Source organism: Eurypyga helias, unplaced genomic scaffold (assembly GCF_000690775.1).
Source record: "Eurypyga helias isolate BGI_N326 unplaced genomic scaffold, ASM69077v1 scaffold3410, whole genome shotgun sequence".
NCBI lineage: Eukaryota > Metazoa > Chordata > Aves > Eurypygiformes > Eurypygidae > Eurypyga > Eurypyga helias.
In genome coordinates this window covers 16,939-37,736 of record NW_010227452.1, presented here as the reverse complement: position 1 = coordinate 37,736, position 20,798 = coordinate 16,939, and the positions used below count along the sequence as shown (strand labels likewise).

At 46.4% G+C, this 20,798-nt stretch overlaps 1 protein-coding gene across 3 annotated transcripts in view; it reads right to left on the bottom strand.

Annotated features, from left to right (window-relative positions):
• Positions 1-5,076: 5,076 nt before the first annotated feature.
• GPR137B (G protein-coupled receptor 137B) overlaps positions 5,077-20,798 on the bottom strand; it is a 27,119-nt gene continuing 11,397 nt past the window's right edge. For 2 of the 3 annotated variants that reach the window (XM_010156156.1, XM_010156164.1), the window contains 5 exons: positions 16,198-16,420; positions 12,254-12,403; positions 9,981-10,109; positions 6,982-7,106; positions 5,077-5,674 (listed from right to left, as the gene is read on the bottom strand). In XM_010156156.1, coding sequence (XP_010154458.1) covers positions 5,563-5,674; positions 6,982-7,106; positions 9,981-10,109; positions 12,254-12,403; positions 16,198-16,420 — 739 coding nt within the window. In that variant the 3' untranslated portion in view covers positions 5,077-5,562. The remainder of the gene's footprint in view (positions 5,675-6,981; positions 7,107-9,980; positions 10,110-12,253; positions 12,404-16,197; positions 16,421-20,798) is intronic. The other variant, XM_010156171.1, reaches the window with a different exon arrangement.

Below are 20,798 nucleotides of genomic sequence, written 5' to 3'. Positions count from 1 at the left end.
AAAGAAAGAAAGAAAAAAAAAAAAAAGGCTCTTGTTGAGCTCTGGCTTCTTACTGTAATAATAAAACTTTCTTAAAAATAGGAAATTTACTGAGCTCCTTCGCATCATGCTGATACCAATTTTTTTTTTTTCCTTATGTGCTGCTTTTCAGACTGTCCCTTTTTCTCTAAAATAACTACCTTGTTTCTGAAGCAGCATGGTTGGAAATTACTTTCCTGCAGCCCCTTGGCTACCTGCATTTGCGTGGGGGTGATGGGGGGCAGGGCAGGGGGAGGTGGATAGTGGAGTGCTGCTACCTGAAAAGCCTCTCAATCAAATCTGCATCTACTCCCTTTTATTTTCTAGACTGTAATCACAAATTCAGTTTCCAGAAATTGACTTTTTAATGTCTGAAATGTTAAAATAGCACACTTCAGTCTTCGAGCTGTGGAAATAAGTTCGCTTGTTATGGGTTATGCTTTAGTGCTGTCAAGAGGTCAGTGCAAAAAGGAACAACTTGATTTTGTAGTCACTTTTAAAAAGATGCTTTTTAAAATTCATAATCACACAGAGATTTAATACTGCATACTCTATCTATGCAATCCCTAACTGTATCTTCTTTAAAAGGATATTCAGCGTAAAAAAACGGGTATGTTAATAACCTAACTTTCTACTCATGTATCGTTGTCCACAGATGTCAGCGACGACTTATCATTGTCCAGAACAAAATTCCAAAACAGCCCTACTGATTAGTAGCAACCAAATACTGGCTTAAATTTAAAATGAGGTAATAACTTTTATCAACCAGCATGTTCCAAGGGGAAGTTAAGAGTTTATGACTGTAGGGAGTGCTGGTACTGTGTAGGTACATCTCTTGTTTTTAAAAACAAGTCTTCACAAAATAAAGTGCTCTTAAACATTTTTCACCCCACCAGATATTTAGTGACCTGTTTAGACTATTGATTGTAACTGTATTGGCTTCCGTAACGTGGCCCTTTCCAGCTGATGTATTCCAGCTTTCAGAACACGCTCTGCATCCTTCGTTTCCAGAGTAGCCTCAGATTTCTGCCTGACTGGAAGCGAGGTAGACTATCCTGCTGCCGCTTGCTGTTATGAAAAATACCGTTTCTCAGAGAGTAAACCCTCGAGCCAAAATGGGGTAGGCTAAATGAAAGAAAAAAAAGAACAACCCATCAACCAAACCACCCCCACAAATTTTTGGTGATGGTTTTGCATGTTGGCAGTGAACTGGCATGCAGTCGGAAGTTTGCCTTGAAGCTGGTAGAGAATTTAACGTGGTGTCAGAGAAGGCTGGTGCCGGTCTGGGGATGTCACGTTCTCACTCTGGCCTGTGGGCACCCGTCTGAGCAGGTCACCATTGGCTTCCCTTTCCTGGCTGATGGAGAAGGGCTGATTTCTAGGTGGATCCATCTGGCCTATTCCAAGCTCTGTGTGTGCACCCTAGAGTTTATTTTTCCCTGTTCTATTGAAGTGGGAATCTAGGGAACTAGTTCAGGTGTGGTTGGCAAATGAGTTACACCCTGAGTATCTAGCTCCTCTGAGTAATTTTATATATTGAAAGCGTGTGGTTCTCAGCCGGTTATCAGTTCCTTGCCTTCTGGACTGACCTGCAAGGGCTAGAAACGGCAGGCTCGCCTGTGTGGAGAATGCTGTACAGCTGGCACTTCCCTGTATCCTGGTGTCTTGTAGTGCCTAAAGCATCAGGCAGGATTTTCCAGTTGAAAAAAACCTGTTTTCTGTGCTGCCCCAGGAAGGACCCGAGCCTCAGAATGGTTTCTTCCTTTTTCCCCTTGCTTTGTGGGGAAAGCAAATTGCTTCTGACCTTCTTCTGGGGATGCAACTTGCTATCTGTCTGTTTTTCCACCTGTGCCTGGCGAACATCTATGGACACAGAAGCAGCGTAACAGACTGGCATCGTGCACTTGCTCGTGGGACGGGTGAGAGATTCAGGCACCCGCTTCTCACCAGCACGATGCAGGCCAGGTTAATGCCGCCGGGCAAGGCTGCGAAGAGACGGGAAGCTTTTCTTCCTTTCCTTCGTGCCATGAAAACGCAGGGGTGCCACTGAACAGCAAATGCTGCGCGCGGGGAAGTCCTGTTGCGCTCGGAGGCACATCTCACTTGGCGATCAAATATGGAAGGCGTTTTGCTTCGCTGGCACCGTAGAAATAGGAGACGGGGTTTTTCTGGTTACAGATCTAGTGGAAACATTTACTGGTCACCATCTTTTTTACTGTATTTGCTGTGCATTCTGTGAGTATGCTGCCTATGAGGTTTTGCCACATGAGCCGGGTTCTTTACATGTTACATTAAATTTTAGAAACTTGCAGATCGGTTTTTATACTGAAGAATAAGGTTAGTTACACTGTCCGTGACGTGTAAACTATTTTAAATTCCAGCTCCCTGTTGGAGATGAGCTTGCCAGTTTTGTCTGCCCTTCGTTTCAAAGTATGTTTCCCTATACAGCTGACACAATGATTGTAATCCCAGAGGTGGTGAGAAGCCAGAAGTGTTTAATCTTTCCCAAGTCACCAAGACTTACGGGAATAAGATGTGGTGCAAGCCTCATAGGCGAAAGGTAGGGCGCTGTTGCTGCACAGCGGGCTCTTCGTGCCCGAGGAGGAAGGTGTGAAACAGGGAGGCTCGTGTAAGCTGGGGTAACAGAAGTGTTTTCCTACTTCAGCTGATGATTTGGGCGGGATGTCATTGTGTGCGGGTAAAATACGCTGTGCCGCACTTCCTCGTGTTCTGATGGCTGGGTTGCCCTTGGCTGACCTTGAGCTGTGCTGTTCTGGGAAATGACCTGTAACGTGTTGTAAATAATGTCGACGCCGAAGTTCATAAAGTAGCAATCACTTCACAATTCCTCCATACAGCTAGCCTACTGAAATGTAATATTTATTAAAATCAAAATCAGCATTGGAACTGCTTACTGAGACCTAAACACTTTGAATCTTTGCTATGTTTGAATCTATAAAATGCGAATTAAAGTATTTTCTGCTACAGTTGCTTTCTGTGAATGTATTTTTGGGGGAGGGGTTCATTTGAAATCTTTGCTACTTCTCCTCATTTACTTTTTACCTTTCAACTACACTCGGTGGAAATTCTGTAACTTACATTACTATCATGTCAGTCATTTAAGCTTCAGGTGATGAGCAGGTTTCCACTCCCATGTTAACGCCCTCCGACAGATGAACATGGCCCGTGTGCCTGTTGCCGTTTGCGGAGTGCTGTAGTGCGTCCACATGTCAGAAACGCGCGTGGCTGAATGACAGTGTGCTTCTGTATGAATGCGGCCAGATTCAGCCGCTGTTTCAGTCCAATTGCTTTAAGAGGCAAAAAGGCTTATTTTGACACGAAGGTTGGTCTGTGCCGCCCGTTTCTCAGAATAGCTCACAACATCTAGTTCATAAATACCTTTTCTGGTTGGTTCAGCTCTTCACGTGGTATTATGTCCCGTGCAGGGTTCCTGCAGCGCTCCGTTTCATTCCACGTATGTATTTTTAACATCCTCGCTTACTAAAAAGTTGATACGCGGATCTCGTGCCCAGTTTAGGTGGGTAAGTACCTGTTACCCAGGTGATGATAGTGATTTAATTTAAGCTCTTACCTCTCACATTGTTGGTTAAATCTCCTGTGTCTGAGGGTATGTAACTCGTTACTGTGACTGGTGATAGTCACTTGTCAGTACACATTTTTCATGCATACTGTGGCAGAGGGTTTAAGCTCGTTTTAAGTACAGAATTCCAGTAATTCAATTTTTGCTGGGCAGCTTAATCTACCGTGAAGAAAATGTAATACCTGCAGACTTTTCTTGCACTAGGTTTTCAGGCACTTTTGTGCAGACATGACTGTAGAACTCCAAAGGGTTTAATTAAATTTCTGTTCTTCTCCCAAGCCTGTGGCACCTGTTTTCATTCTCTGGCTGATAGTTAAATTGGCGCTTTTTTTTTTTTTAAATTAACATTTAGGAAGTAGTGAAGAAACTAATGGAAGCTTTGGAAGGCAAAGAATTTGCAGGCTGTGCTGTGCTTCTGCCAGAGGCAGGGCTCGTGCTTTGATTTTACCCCAAAACCCAAAGATCCTGGGGAAAAGTTGGCACATGAGTGTGGCACTACGCTGCTGTTGGCTTCCAAGCAGGCCTGACCAGATCTATTCCCTGACCCTTCCTTTCCTCCGCCCCCGTATATCCTCTGTGAAGCATATACAAGAATTCTCTACTACTTGTACTTCCTGAAGTTGGATGTGAGGAAAACATCAAGCCTGTCCACCATCTGGGGATGCTGTAGTACACCTCAAAATGAACTACTTTTACAGAACTAGAGATCTCTGTAAGAATGGTGTTTTTCTCCTGGGGAAATGGGGAGTGAGTTACAGTATTTGTGTCACGTGGGGAAGGATAAAGAGACCCTTGGTGGAGCAGAGCTCTTCACAGTAGAGCATTCCAGCCAGTACTGGGCACAGTAAAAAGCCCTGAGCTAGAGCTGGGGTTCCTGCTTGCCTTAGATCCCTATCCATTACTTTCAGACACGCTGTGTGCTAATGCCACGTCCTACAAGGGTATTTACCCACCATTTCCCCCCAAAATGACCAGATTTATACCTGAACACGCAGGCCTGAAGTACGGCTTTGTTGACCTGCTAGCTATGCAGAATTTATCCTCGAGGTCCACTTGAGCTATTTCTGGTTCTTGTTCTATTCCCTGACTGCATTTCCTAGGTTTTTAGTAAGTAATACGTGCTGGTACACGTATCCATCTCGCTGGCCGGGATTGGGACTGACTCTTCTACATGATGTACCTAGAACAGGTTGACAGAGCCAATCGCATAACTTCAGTTTGTCAAACTTCCAAATTTTCAGCCTGCTTTGTGGGTGACAGTGCTCCAGCCGGAGCAGACGCCCCTCTCTCCTGGTCTGAGCCTGTAGCTGCTGAGAAGACACGACTTCCTTACGTCGTGAGAAGAACGCGGTGTGCTTGGAGATCGTCACTAGAGCGTAGGCGACACGCAGCCCCCAGCCATCTTGCCGCATTGAGTAAGCAGTGATGATCCAAAGAGTAAATTGTGCTATGAGATTGTATTTAATTGGGTTGATATTTTTCCCCTGACAGGTTTTTATGTGCATGTAAGAATCGCTACTGTCATGCATTTGAACAACCCATTCATGTGTTTACAGTATATTCAGCATAATCCTGTATTTCTAACATAATACACAGTGTAAAAATAAAAATACTTAGAAAATAATTATGCCAGTTGACTTCATGAAATTTGCTCTTTTAAAATGAGCGTAAAGTGATTAAATTAAAACCTCTAACAACTCTATTCAAAGCCAAAAATGCTGTGGCTTGGAACAAGGTATTAATTAAAACAGTCTTCAGAGTTTAAATCATTAGCTTATACTTCTCCTTGAACCATGAAAAGCTCGTGGCAAAGCAAGTTCTTCATTTATCTGAGCATAAGAACACTTCTAAAACCCCAAAGGTGAAGAGAAATTGCTAAGCTTTGCTTTTGAGAACATTTGTTTTAATATTGGAACGTCCTGGAACGCTGTGGTTGATGGAAGTTATATGGGGCTCGGCCGGTCTGTGTCCAGCGCTGGGTCTTGCTGGAGGGAGCCTATGTAAGCCATGAAGCTGCTGTTGTGGTGGCCCCAGTCGTAGTAGTCTGGAGAGAAACTTGGGAAGAAAAGGAGGAGTTAGCGACTGGTGGGTTGGTTCTGTAGAGACCTGGTTACCAGGGCTTCAGGCTGCTCTGTGGTTTCCTGATCTGTTGACTATTTCAGCCCAGGTGTTCTCAACTTGCCTTTTCCAGACTCTCCCCTTTCTGCTTTGCTAATCCAGGTGGCGGTTGGAGACCCTAGAAGCGGTGCTGCTAACCCGCTGCAAAGGCCCTCAGAGGCAGACCTGGCCCCCCGGTGCCCGGGCGGTACTTGGATGGCAGTGTGAGCACGCCGGCTTTTCTCCCACGAGCAGCAGGCCTTAACGCGTGCGGCCGGTCCCCTCGTGCCTCCGTGTGGGAGGGAGGGTGCCTCTAGCTGCAGGCTGGTGGCCAGCCCAGCGCGCACCGCCTCCGGTGGGTTTAGTTGCTATGGAACACGAGCGCGGGGGTAGGGGTGATTGACAGGTGTAAGTAAGTAGGGAATAGCCGACTTCACCGAGTCGGGGTTCGGGCTCGGCGGCAGCGACTACACCATCTTGGCTAACCGAGCGACAAGAACCGGCTGTGGGGATGCTCGCTGCGGTCGGTGAGTTAGCCGCCCTTTTAAGATGACCGATTACACCAGCGTGCTACCCGCACAGCGGAGATACGGGAATGGCCAGTGAGTCCCATGTGACAGAGCCTCCTTTCAGGGCAGGACAGTGTCCCAGCAGTGCCTTCCTTTTTCCGCACCGGCGGCTATGGTTTACGCCAGGAACTGCTCCTTCCTGGAAGGAAGCCCTGACCTAAGGCTCACAGGTACCCAGAGAAAAGAGGCTTTGTGTGCCGGTTCTGGGCTGTGTGGGGTTTTGGCTGTCAGGTGGGTTTGCGTAAGCTTTCAGCAAGTGGGAAAGCAAATGCCCTTCACTGCGGGTAGGCCCCAAGGCATTAGCCGTGTTACAGGGCAACCTGAGTGGAGAGGCTTCTCACGCTTGCTCACACATTTAAACTAGTAACTGGTGCTTCTTGGGCCACGCTTGGAAGAAAGAGAGGGCACTCCAAAGGCCTGAGCTGAGTGGTTCAGCGAGAGGCATGCTGTTACAGGTCCTGAATTATGTAACCGTTTTCATTCCTGTGCCCTTGCAGTCTCCATGGGGCCCTTGCATCCCCACAGCCACTCGGTGCTGCCCTTCCACTTCAGCTTCCCCCTCTGCTTCCACTCGCCTCTGGAATTTATCCTACAACTGGAGCTAGAAGATGATTTACATTAGTCTTGTGCAGCGTGTGTGTTCTCTCCCCTCCCGTTTCTGTTAGGGGAAGGAAGCATTTCCCTCCTGCATCTCACCTGCCCTGTGCCCCCTGTGGTGCAATATTCCACGCTAGGTCATCATCGCTGTCGTATCTTCGAGGGTTGTCAAAGAAGTAAGATCTGGGACTGAAGCCATGGCTTGGGACCATTCCTGCGTTAGCCTGAGGGACGGGAAACCTCAGTCAGTACTTGCAACAGGCAGACAAGCTGCTTGGTGCCTGATGATTAAAAGAAGTCCCTGCTGACGTACCTCCTGGCTTCCAAAATGTTTGCTGCATACAACCGAAATAGTGCATTTTCTGTTTTTCTCTGCCAGCGTAGGGATAGCCTACTACACACAGTGATATCTTAGTGGCTTCTTCCTTCTAGCTCACAGCTATGACCCACTTCTGAAACCTCCCCCCAGCATGCATTTAACCTGTCTGCGGCATTCCGGTCTGTCCTGGACACCTTGTGCCTTTAGCCAGCTGACCTGAAGGGAGCAGCAGGGAAGCAGCTGAGGAGCTGAAGGATATGAAACACCTGGAGAGATTTAGTTTCACCTCCCATGTTTGTAGCCCTCCCTCCTGGTGTGCTGCCTTCCTTACCTTGGGAACTGGTCATGCTGAGCCTTGGCATCTTGCTTAATGGTGCCACAGCTGAAAGGCCCTTGGGACCTCTCCAAGCAATTTCAGTATCTACCCTATGGTGCTGTGAGGGTCAAATCCCAAGGGAAGGTCCTTTGATAAAACAGGGAAAGGGGTGCGCATGCAACTCCTTCATTTCCAAAGCATTTTGCTTTTATTTCCAAATCAGAATCAAACCAGAAAACATACAAGACTCAAAAGGTCAGTCTGACTCCAGAAACAGGGCAGAGGGACATCTAGGACCTAGCTGAGCCTCTTCCACGGATCCACTGTTTCCATCCCCAGGGAACAGGGTTCCCTCTGCCTGTGGATAAGCTGGGATGGTATCTTCTCCTTGACCTTAAGCAGGACAGCAGTTTCATCTCCCCTTGCTTTTTAGGTGTTAAATAACTTGGACAAAGATGAACTAAAAATAGGTCCATCTCTGTCGTCTGCCCGTTTCCAGCGTTTGCCCGGTTGAGGGTATGGCAAGGGAAGGGCCACGCGCGGCGGTCCCCCTGTCAGCACCAAAGCATGCCGACGGTGGCTCATCCCAGGCTCTCTCTGTCTGTTGAGTGGAGCTTCACATTTGCACAGTGCTCAACCAAGGCTGTCCCTGCTCAAGCCTTTTGTTTCTTTAGTCTCCTGAGCAAAATGTAAAACCAAAGAATAACTATTCCTTGGGATCGGTCCCTATTAGAAATAAAGAACACTTGGGTTCCTTATTTCTTATTGTTCTTCATTCTAATAGAGGGTTCTATTCTATTCAGGTTGTTGTTATGATTTTTTTTTTTAAGTAGAAGAGGGTTTGTTTTAATTCTACCCCCATGCTTTCTGGCCAAGTATTTTCAACCGCTGGGCTGTTTGATACAGAACTGCTGTAGCAACCTACCCAACACGAGACTAAAGTCATCTGGCCCTTGGCCTCCCTCTTGTGGCACGCTTGCACCGAAGTTCAGTTTTGCCTTCCTATGTATGGAGTCTCCATTTTTTCTTGCTTTCTAACAGAGCTGTTTCCACTCTTCCTCTTACAGTGATCCCATTTAACATAAGTGCTTGTGTAGAAAACTCCCATGTGTGACCTGTCCACTATGACAGCTAACACCTATTCTGAAAAAGTTACCCATAAAACAAGTGATACCGCTGCTGGCTCTTCTAACTGCATCACGTTGGAGATTTAAGGCTTTCTGCAAATTGCAGTGCAAAAATACAATGTTATATGTGTTACTGCAGTGCTCTTTGGCTTGTGAGAGAATAGTGCCTGTTTGACTCCACTTGAGCTCTTGTTCGAGCAGGATTCCAGGTCTTTATGGAATTAGCTTTTTGAAAGTAGAGATTCGACCATGTCCCTTATTTTCCTTCTCTTGGGAATCTCTCCCACCCTGTCCAAACTCAACCACCAGGTCCAGCCTTACTAAACACACTTTAAATAAACTGAGATGTCTCTGTGAGCACTTTTGAGAAGAGCAGCACTGCTGGACTGTACTTTAACAACTCTCTGTGCAGTTGTCCTGGCTAACTCCTGGGCAGGAGCGGGGCTGGGACTTTTGTGATGGACACAGGGGTCCATGGAGTCTCTTAGTTGGATGTCAGGTATCACAGGCGAGCAGTAAGAAGGGCTTCACACAGGTGGGGATTTGTTACTTCCTTGTTCAGCTTGGCTTTATCATTGTCTCTGAAATTGGCATGCGAGAATAAAAACCATTATCTTCTATAAAAAGTTACTCTGTTAGCTGCTTCTCTTACTTGTGCACTGACCATTCACACCCTTCTGGAGGAGTATTGGCTTCGGCTTGGTTTGGCCTACAGAAGCAGGGATGTTAACTCGGTAATCCTAGGGCAGGGCTGGTATTCCCCATGTGCCTGTCAACCAGCATATATCCCATGCTAACCTGGAGACATTGCCTACAGCTATAAAAAAACAGCTTGTCCATCTGTTAACTACCTGGATATTAAGGATACTCACAGGGAATTATCCTTACAACTCTCATTTTTATCTCTTGTCTGCTGAAATACCAAACAAAAATGTCAGCAAAAGTGCTTATTACGGCCATTGGTCTTTGGCACAGAAAAAATTCAGTGGGTAAAGGGCTGAAAGAATTCAATCTGTTATTTCGTACATGCTGTTCAACTTTTCCAATGACTCCAGTAAGTACTGTATTAACCCAAAGGGAAGATGTCCCTACAGGTAAGAAGGTTCCTGATTTTGAAATAAACTGTCTGAGAAACACCTTGTCTTCCTTCTGGGTAAATATGATGAGTTTTTATCATGAGAACTTAGCATCAAGAAGCGGGAAGTTTGGGTTGCTTTTATTTTGCCGAGGACACATTGAAAAGAGAAGTCAGAACATCAAGGAGCAAAAGCTCCTTCCAACGCTGAGTCCTCCAGACCTGCCTGCACTGACAAATACACTAACAAATTTCACTTACTAGATCTTTTGTGGGGTTTCGGACACGGAAGAAATACACAACCAAGGATGTAGGCAGGAGCTCCCAGACGAAAAGGATCACACCGAACACTATGTAACCCGCATCTCCCAGCTGACATTTCAGATCTGCCTGTTGAAAAGTCAAAGGGAAAAGTGTTTAAAGGTGGCAGCTCATTTAAAGGTGCAGAAGGCAACATGTCTTCTTATGAAGATCTCTATTTAAGTGGCTGAAATGCTTGACAACATGGCCAGAAATGCCATTTGCTAAAGCCAGCTTAACCTGGCTAATGATAAAAGACATACTTAAAACATCAACCTGCTCTCCTGGAGCAGCACATGACTTCCCTTTCCTTTTACCTTTCCTCCTCCTCCTCCTCCTCCTCCTATCTTTCCTTCAGCAAAATCACAGTTTAATGCAGGGGTCTTCCCAGTCTAAGAGCCTGGCAAGATTTGGTCAAGTGATCAAATCCAGGTAATGAGAAACTAATTTTCCAGTCCTTTTCCAGCTGGACACAGTATGTAAAGGAACAATCAGTGCCCAGGTCTCCAAGGGCATTGCTGGCAATGTGGCTTTTAAAAATTAAGGCTTGGATCCCTTCAAATTGGGGCACACTGTTAGCTTGAATAGCCATGCTGTTACCCTACTGTTAGCTTTGCACTTCTCTCCAGACTTCCCCTCTGCCAGTCACTGTCGTTGCAGAGGGAAAATCCTGCCCTTCTGTTTTGCACAGAAGAGAAAAGGGTGATGTTTCTGACAGGTGACCTGAGGCAGTGCCACAGCACAAACGCTGCACTTTTCAAAGTGACTTTTGATTCTGGTACCAAATTGAGTACCTCCTCCTTCAGTCCAGGCATGGGGCTCAAATCATTTGAGAAAAGGGTGATGTTTCTGACAGGTGACCTGAGGCAGTGCCACAGCACAAACGCTGCACTTTTCAAAGTGACTTTTGATTCTGATACCAAATCGAGTACCTCCTCCTTCGGTCCAGGCACTTTACATGGGGCTGAAATCATTTACCCCAAAACCCAGGCAACCCCACTGTCACAGTCAGATCATACATTCTGAAATCAGCAGCAGTGCCCTGAGGCCTAAAGCATTGCAGTGGGCTCCCTATGAACAATCTCTGCCTCCACGGAGGAAACAGGACCAAACATTCTGGCCGTGAAGTTCCAGCCCCCGTTACCCCAGACTACAGGAGTCAGCACAAGTGTCCCCTGCAAGGGGTCAGTGGCAGCAACAACCCCGGAGCCCAACAGCAGGAGGGAAAGCATTTGATCCAGGATGTGGATCACAACCCAGTGTCCTTCTGCCTCAATCCCTGTCTCCTAACAATGCGGAGTGGCACCACCTCGCTGTGTTCCTCCATACCACAGCAGGGCTGCTTAGCGGTCCCTTGATGGGCCAGACTCAACCCACTGTTAACGAGGTCCACTGGGTGATCCTACCCTCCTGTTTACCTACCTCTTATTTACAGCTTTATCTGTCTGCTGCTCAACAGGAAACGGTTAATGGCTTCAGGTTTGCTTGGCCACCCTGGCAACAGGCCTGTTCGTGGCTGGGAATGCTGCTTTTGGTCTGTGGGTGCTTGCTGAGGGGGTGGGCAGATGCCACAGGGCATTTTGAGGCCACACGAAATGCATGCACGGTCCAGGCCACTTTGCCCAGCCTGGACAGCGCTAGAAAACTCCTGGGGCTCAACTACATGCTTCAAAGCAGAGAAAGGAGCTGCGTGCCCAAATTTTGTAATATTCAACCAAGAATCCCTGCTATTTCCTTTAGTGTTTTTATCACTGTTAGTCTTCAATCTGAGTTGTCACTTGCAATTAAAGGTCAGGAAGTGACACAATTTGGGTGTCACTCCACAGCCCTGGATGGCACTGGGAGACTTGAGGATGACTTCAAAACTGAGCTTTTTGGTGGAATCACGTCATTTTTCTGCTTCTCCAAGTACAGCACATTCTAGTGGACAACCTACCTCTTCTTTAATAAAAGGATTTTTTTTAACAATAAAATCCAGGTTAATAAAAGATTTTTTTTTTTTAATTATTCGGCTAGAGGTTACTTCTTTCTTTTAGCACTGGCTTGTTTTTTTTTTTTCCTCCTTATGCTGAAAGTACCAGAAATTTGTATTCCTGGAGCAAAATAATCTTAGTGCATTGAATAAAAGGGAAAAAAATAGGATTTTAATATATTAATTCCTCTTGTCATAGCATTTAGGAAATCAGCCATCACATACAGGAGTTTTTCTCATTAGCAAATATTTTCATACTTGCCTGATCTGATACGTTGTACCAGTCGTAATCAAAAGAATTGACTTTCTTGGTTTGGGAAAAGGACAAGATGAACAAATTGTAACAGGCTCGTGAGGTATAAAGTAGTATAACAGTCACTCCTATGCTTGTCACCTGACAGACAGATGAGCCCTGGAAGAGATTCAAGCACAGGTTTATTCACAAGGGAAGTTGACAAGAACGTTGCTTTGCATGGACTTTGAGGGTTGTTACACTACTCTGTGTAACAGGAGGAATTTTTCCCTTTCCCTCTTTGATCAGCGTGTCCTGCTCTAAGTATATTCCTGTATTTTATCAGTGCGGTGGTTTCCAGGAAATGGCAGCAGTTCTAGCCCTTACCAAGATAGGCTGCGACTCATCCCTACAACTTACTGTACAAGCACTAGTTTCAGAGCAATGAAAACAGGTAAGAACTACAACTGGTGTCTGATGAAGCAAGAGAATTCGGCCTTCGGTTGTGCACTAGCTGTAGAGCATCCTGTATCAGATGCTGGCTAGATAGCATGATGCAACCTCCCCTCTTTTTACACCCGCTCACTGTGCACCTATTTCCCAAGTGCAGGGCAGCTCCTCGCAGTTGGCAGCAAACCAAGGCACAGGCAGGAACAGAACATCCTGCCTTACCCAGTGCCAGCTCGGAGGAGACAAGGTGGAAGCAGGGCCCAGGAGCAGAGCGGCGATGGCAGTGCTGCCTGCAAGTGGGAGCTTGGGCACGAGGGGAGGAATGAGGCCGTGAAGTGGGAAACCACAGCTGTTCCTAAGGCCTAGAGAGAAAAATGGGCAGAGCAGGGGAAAGCACCTAATCCAGAGTGAGGAACAAGCCTGAGCACTGTCTCAGGTGGGAAAGGTCGCTGTTGTAGTGCTGTTGAGTTGTTGTAGCAGCAAGAAAGGAGGGGCTCTGGGAGCCACGGCTACTGGGCTCAGCGTGTCTGGTTGCAGTGGCGGGCAGATGTACGAAACCCGGACTGACTTTGGAAGAGGCGGCAAAATACATTCTGTGCAGCTGGCTCTGGAACAGGGCTCTGCACAGCCAAAGGAGTAAAGAGGGGTTACAGCCCTGTCTGCTTTTAGGGGAGCAAAAGACCTTGTGGTCATTTACTTCAGGAGCCCTGCCCTCTCCCTTTCCTGGCAGAGACCCACACTGGGAGGACAGGTTCTGCTCCTCTATGCAAGAGAGAGAGAAAGAGAGAGGCCAAGAGGGAGGTTGGTCCCCCCCTCCCAGGACCTTTTAGAGCAGTGCAGGGATGGGAAAGTCTGCACCCTATTCCCTCCGCTCACACACTGGCTGCCCAGTCTGTAGCCAAGAAGCAGAGATCTAAAGTGCTGTGGCAAGTAAGCACAGGCATAAGAGAATGGCTGGTGAAGTACCATCTGGGAAAGCCTTCCGGAGAGTGCCAGTGCCACTCTGGTGCTCACCCACACTGGTGGCTATTGTCCCTGTGGCTCTGCCAACCCAGCTCTTCCATCTGCGCTCCCTGGAGAGTGTCAGTGAAGAAGAACTCAGGGAGCAGTCAGAAAAGCTTGCCGAAAACCAGCCTGCCTGTTTTCCCAGCAAAATGATGCCCATGCAGGGAACAGTCAGGCTCAGGAATATTACAAAATCCCCAAGGGCAGTCAACATCTCTGACTGAATCCTCACTTAAAACACACTGAACTACCACTGTCCACAAGGCCATAACCTGCAGCTGGGTGAGGAGTGAGCCAAGAGCCTGCTGCTACACGGGAATCGAGGACAGGTACATGGTAGGCAGTGGTGAAAGCTGCAGCGAGGTCAGCAAGCAGGAAATGCCACAAAGAGGAAATGTTTGCAAAACGCTTCTCTGTTCTCCTTCGGTATCAACAAGTCAGTGCCGCTGTCATGGAAACCAAGGGTGAGAAAGGATAGAGAAGCCGCTGACTGGTACATACCATATCCCCGCTCAGTGGCATTTGCAGACGGGGATAGCGGAAGTGAAGAGCAGAACGGGGTCGGTATATCACTATACTGGTTTCCTTTTAGCTGTCATACTTAATAGCTAAACATGATGCAGATTTAACAAACTTCAGTCCCAACAAATACAAAAAAAGGGGTAAAAGTGTCCTGTTTTTTCTGCCAGTATACTCAGTTGACTGGGGAAGGGAGAGGGCAGCAGTTAAAGCCAGATGAATCTTTTTTCAGTCCCAGGCCCCTATAGAAAGTGGGGTGGGATGGGCGAGGGGGGTGGGGCGAGCTGGCAGCATGTCCCACTACGTGATGCTTCTGGTCAGCAAGAACTGGCCCAAGTTGGCACCTAAGGGCAGGGTTGTGCATCTCCTTTGGCTGTCGTGGCCTTGGCGCAGAGAACCAGGCCGGTCCCGTGTGCCAGGCTATGGCGGTGGTGAACGTGTTCTCATGTGTGGTCAGAAGGTTCGTGCCAGCAGGTGGGAGATGCCAAGAAAAGACTGCCAGCACAGATGCCCATCTATATGCCACACAGAGCATGCAGCATCCCCAACCCTACTTCTGTCCTACCACTGCACCAAACAGATCTTTCTTCTGTAGCTAGCTTTTTCAGCCCAACAATAGCAGATTAAACCAGGATGTTTTCTCACAGCCAGCTCCAGCCATCTGTATCCCTTACTATGTTCAGTCAAATCCTACTGGAAGTCCCCAGAGGAACTCCCATTTCAGGTCAGCAGAAAGGAGCAAAGTGCTCTCTCATTCTCATCTCCACATTCAAACTTTCATCAGCTGAGTGACCTGTCCCTTCCTGTCTGCAATGGTGTTAGAGTTTGGCTGGGTTTTATGAAATAGCTTCAAGTAAAGAAGATCAGGTTTCCTGCAGGAGGAGGAAGCTGAACAAAGTCGTCTACCAAAGGCTTCCTTAGGTTGACGCTGCTTTGTTACAGAGATTTATGCTCCTGTGATTTGCAGCAGTAGAAAAACTTTTCTTACTAGTAAAAATAATCCATTGCCCGTGCCCTTTGGTCAGCAAATGACAGGATTGGAAGAAACAAAACAAACTAAGCTGTGTTTTTAAATCTTCTATTCAGCTCTGAACTTTGGGGTGTTGTGCAGTATGACCAGATTTGATTAAACAGGAAAAGTACGCCTTTCATCTGATTAAGTAAATGAAGAGAGGAATTTTATTATGAGATTTTCTAAAGAGCATTTTTTAAAGGTTTGTTGAGGTAATGGTAATGTCCTATTGATTAAACTAATAATGTAAGATTTAACCATCTACTGCAAATGCAGGGACCTTTGAAAGCCCTGTTTTATTATTTATAGATGCAAAACGTCTTCACTGATTTTTATAATAAACACTGCGTGCTTATATGATGCCACCCAGTGCTCTGACCACTGAATGTGTCCAACGCTGTAAACCTAACACTATTTCTTTAAAGAACATTTGTAGAGTAATAGGAGAGACTTTTTTCCCCTTCTCCCTACTTAGCTAAATTATAACATATTAAGTCTTTTAAAACACATTCTCATTATCTATAGGACAGCATACAAATGTATAAACGGAGATTTGTATTTCTGTGTCTGCCTTATCTTCAGCAAGCTGCTACTTTAAACAGTTAACTTAATCAGTCGATAATTTGCCCAGCTGAAGGATCCCAAAGTATAGACCACTTTGATGTAGCAGTATTGAAATGAAGTGGTCTTCAGACAGGGACCTGGAGAAAGCTGTATCCACCAGAAAAACAGCTGTGAGAAACTCCAGCCAGTAAGTTCTGTAAACTCTACCCCAAAAATATATTGTTTAGTGTCACTGGTGTTAGCCAAAAGCCCCCTTGCCTCCACTTAGTATTTAATTCATATATTGGACAGGATGGCCAGCAAAAGGCAAGCTGTGAAGTTTAAGGCCTCCAGCTCTCAAGGGATGTAAAAAACTGTGTGGCTTTGCCTCGCGCTGCCTTTGTCTCTTAAAAGGTACTTGAAAAGAATGGAAAATGTACCTTACCTTGGACTCCAAGTAAATGTTGGCTAAAGACATCTTGGAAATCTTATACAGGCAGATGGAGAGTGAGACAGCGCACAGCACAAACAACGTGTCATTAATTGCCACCCGGACAGAGACAATGACTTTTCTCTCTGAGTTCTGTGTCCTCACCAATACTGCACATGTTAAATTCACCAAGAGGAAGAGGAGACTTATGAAAAGAGAAGCCAGGTAGAGGGGCAACCTGGGAGAGTGAGGAGAAAACAGGTTTAGCGACATCGTTCAGCAAGTGTCAGTCACGAGATAGAAGTTGGACTCTGAGCAATGAAAGCTGCACGTGCTGGGCTGCCACAGCGGACAGAGTGACCGGACGCCTGAGTCCAACTCAAAGTGCTCCAGATTGCTGGAGAGATTAACTTAGCTCATTTCAAACCTCTTTGTACAGTTACACAACAAGCTGTAAGTAAAGAAACTCATATCAAGCAGCAAAACATGGAAGACTCTTGGCAGCAGAAATACACCAGCACAGTTCGTAAAAACTTAAAATCATAGAATCACGGAATGGTTTGGGTTGGAAGGGACCTTAAAGATCTGGTTCCAACGCCCCTGCCATGGGCAGGGACACCTTCCACTAGACCATGTTGCTCAAAGCCTCGTCCAGCCTGGCCTTGAACACTTCCAGGGATGGGGCATCCACAGCTTCTCTGGGCAACCTGTTCCAGTGCCTCACCTCCCTCTCCGTGAAGAACTTCTTCCTGATGTCCAATCTAAACCTCCCCACTTTCAATTTAAACCCATTCCCCCGTGTCCTGTCACTACAGGCCCTTGTAAAAAGTCCCCCCCAGCTTCCTTGTAGGCCCCTTCAGGTACTGGAAGGTGCTATAACGTCTCCCCGGAGCCTTCTCTTCTCCAGGCTGAACAAGCCCAACTCTCAGCCTTTCTTCATAGGAGAGGTGATAAATACACAGGCACTTCCTTAGAGTGTTTACTTCACATATAGCACAAACCCTCTGACTACACCCTGACGGGAGAGAACTCGCAAAAGGTTGAGTTGCCTGAAACAGACTGGTTTGACCCTGGTTTCACTACACCCTCACTGCCAAGAGAAGCATCCCTGACTGCTGGATTTCATGTTAAATTATGGCAGTGTCTAACAGTAGGAAAAATCTCTGAGTTGCTGGTTCCCCAGCATCTTTCTCTGTCCCTTTTCCTAAATAACTTAGTCATGGGCAACCTCTTGAAAGAAAAAACAAGAAATGTAAGTATGCATATGATTCTGGGTTGACATTTTGCCATCTACGTCAGGCAAAAGGTTGATTTGCACAACCACAGGAGCAGAACTGGAATAGAAATGTGACAGACAGAAGCCCAGGAGCTGGACTGGTTTTTCTCCACCTGTTTTTTTCCCATCCACCCAGCACTGATACCTGCAGTGTAAGTGTACTACACAGGCAAGGAAAGCTGCTTCTAATTCCTCTTCACTCCTACGCACAGCTGTGGAGCTTTTCACTTAGAAAAGCCTGTTTCCATTTCAGGTGTTTGCTTACTTCATTATCATTGCTGACCAAGGCAATTACTGGTGTGGGTCATAATCTGGTCATAATCATAATCACCGGACAAGAGATTTTGGCCATGGCTTTTCATGCCTGCTGGGAACTTTTAATTTGGCTGACAGCAAACATCCAGACCATCCATGAGGAATCCAAGTCTCATTGTTTAAAAATACTTTACCCAGTGGCGATCTTTCTCTTTCACACATTCATATCCTTTTGGGATAACAACAACACAGCTACAAAGCTGAAGCATAGCTGGCTGCTTTTCAGAGGGCAAGAAAGGCAGGGATATACCTTTGGGATCTTTTAAATGAAAGCCCAGGAGTCCCTGCTTGTGAGTCAGTGCCCTTCTTTCCAGCCATATCTGGCAGTGAGTAAGGATGGTGTCTTTTTCTTGCCAGCCATGGAAATACCCTCTCCGGGGGAAGACTGTGCTAACGATTAACCTTCCAGGGCAGATCTCTGTTTTTAGGATAAGCAGCTAGAGGTATTTAAAGGTAGAGGTTTACTTTAAACCTCCCAGTGTAATGCTGGAAGCACTGCAGTCCTGAAGCTCCTTTCTCACAGGGCTTCCTCTGGAGAATTCCCAGTTACAGCAGTGGTACTTTTACAGCTTTTATTAATATGTCAAAAGTCTTGAAGCGCTGGTCATGTGTCTTCCTTCTCCTCGCAAAGCCTGTTTAATAGTCGCATCTCTGCTACCCTACTGTAGTGCAGGTAAAATATTCTTGTGGGGTTCATGGTTCAAGAAAGCTACGATCTTACATGCTGCCTGCTTGCGGGACTGTAAGTACACGCTCTCTTTTTGTTCATCTTAGTCAGAGGGACCTTCTGCTTCAGTGCAGCCTGCATGCCCTTGATGCTGGCTTCCAACCAGCAAGGCTTAGAGACTTACTTCCAGGCCAGGCTTCTCCTTGACAGAGTTCAGCAAAGCACTGTCACGCTCCCACACTCCGGTACGTGCCAGGGTGAGCTGTCATGGGCAGTCAGTTGTGCAGCTCTTCACATAATGATCTTCCATCCCCCTTATTACCATGATGTGGCTGGGAAACGGCTGCCTGTTCTGACAATAGAAGCATTGTTGCTGAACTTCTGAATAAGCACTGATGGAGATGCAGGCTGTGGTGTCTGTCAGCGCAGTTTTAGGGCCTCTGCAGCTGCAGAAAGCACTCCTAATTCACTCAGAAGCAGAGTGTACCCTTACATCTCAACTACAAGGGCACCTACGAGGCATCAGTAAGCATACAAGGTTGTTTAGAAAACAGAAAAGCAGGGCAGGAGAGGTGCTTCAAAATTGTACAATGACTGTTCAAAAGCCTATTGTGCCTAATCCCCATTTCGGGTCTAGTCCCTTAAAAGGAGCTGCGTGTAATCTGGTTTGGCCAGGGAAGACACGTGCCAGGGTGCTCTGTTCTTTCTGTGCTAGGCTGGATGCACCCCTAAATTTTTCTCTGAGGTTGAAATCAAACTTCAGATGAATGCAGTGAGTTTTGCCTTGTTTAACAGGAAAATCTCTTGGAAGCTACTGCATTTTGTAAGTGGTTTCCTCAAAAACCATAGTGTCTGAGGCTTGTGTGGAACAAGGCGTGCAAACACAGCAAAGCAAGCCTCATCCAAACCCAGTGACTGCAGGAAATCCCCAAGCCCAGAGAGACGTGCAGAAGGACTGTTTAAATATGAAGTTGGGCTGCCACAGGCTTCACCTTGAGCTCTTTTGCAACAGTGACTAACATCATGAATGCTGTGCTGAGTAAAGTTTGCTTAAGATTCTGGATCTCTGATAGGATTTTATAATTTTTTTCTGTGTTTGAAATAATTCTGATTTCTGAGACCTGTGCCCATACAGAGATGGCAGTCCTACCTCTCTGCTGCCCTGGTTATGTTTTCATTATCTATTGCAGAAATGCCAACACCAGGCAGTAAGATCTGATACTTTTTAAAGAAAATTGGACAAAAAATCCAAAAGTCAACATGCAGCCATGAAGAACAACCAAATTCAGTACGTGCAGACTCCAGCCTCTGTCTGTAAGCCATCCATCTTTCTATCATTCTTCTCTCCACCAGGCTTTGAGCAACCTGATCTAATGAAAGGTATCCCTAACCATGGGATGGGGGTTGGACTAGATGATTTTTAAAGGTCCCTTCCAACCCAAACCACTCTGTGATTCTATGATCTTTCAGCAGCCTGTTACAATTAAGATTCGGGACCTCAGCTGTGGTTGTGCACGTATTACACCCCTTCAATTGCCCTGTATAAGATAGGAAATGAGGTCAGCTTTATTTATATGGCTCTTTTACACGGGCTAACCACACTCATATTAAGAGCTAGATATTAAAACAAAATACTACTGAAGTCCTTTACCAACAGAGCTGAATAAGAGAGAAAAGGCTAGACCAGATCCAAGAGTGATCTGTGTTAGAAACGCAGTAGGCAAGAGTCAGGGTGGGCATGGAGCTGTTGTGGGGAAGGTAGTCTGTCAGTAATTCCAGTCACTATACATAAGTGTTTAGGAACAGAAACACTCCAAGAGCTACATGCAGAGTGCTAATGTAGTCACTTCATAGACATTGACTAAATACCTCAAGCTACCTTTGCTTGAAGAAAGACATTTTCAAGCAGTTTTTGGGAATAAAGCCTTGCCATAAACTTCAGTAACAGATGAGGTTCACAGCTTCTACATCTCAGCTCTAAAGCCAGACAGGAAGATGCTCACAGACCTGCCCTATACCACCCTGACTTGTAGCCCAGGGGTTGGACAAAGCCAACCTCTTTGTTCCTCTTGCCTACAGGTACCAGCAGGGTCATGCACACTTACACTAGGGGCTTGCTGGGACCCAGCTGGTGTGTTCTGTGCATGTCTGCCAGCCCATACTCCTGAATTGCCTGCCCACAGAAACCAGAGTGCAAAGGGGATGAATGTATTTGTGTACCACAGTGTCTACCAGGGAGCATCCAGCTCTTGCCCCCAGTGGTTTGGGATGTGGCCAAGGTATGCACACAGACCCACAAACTTGAAAGCATTCCCAATGCTACCAAAACAGATGCAGCCTCTGTGTTCTCATCCTGAC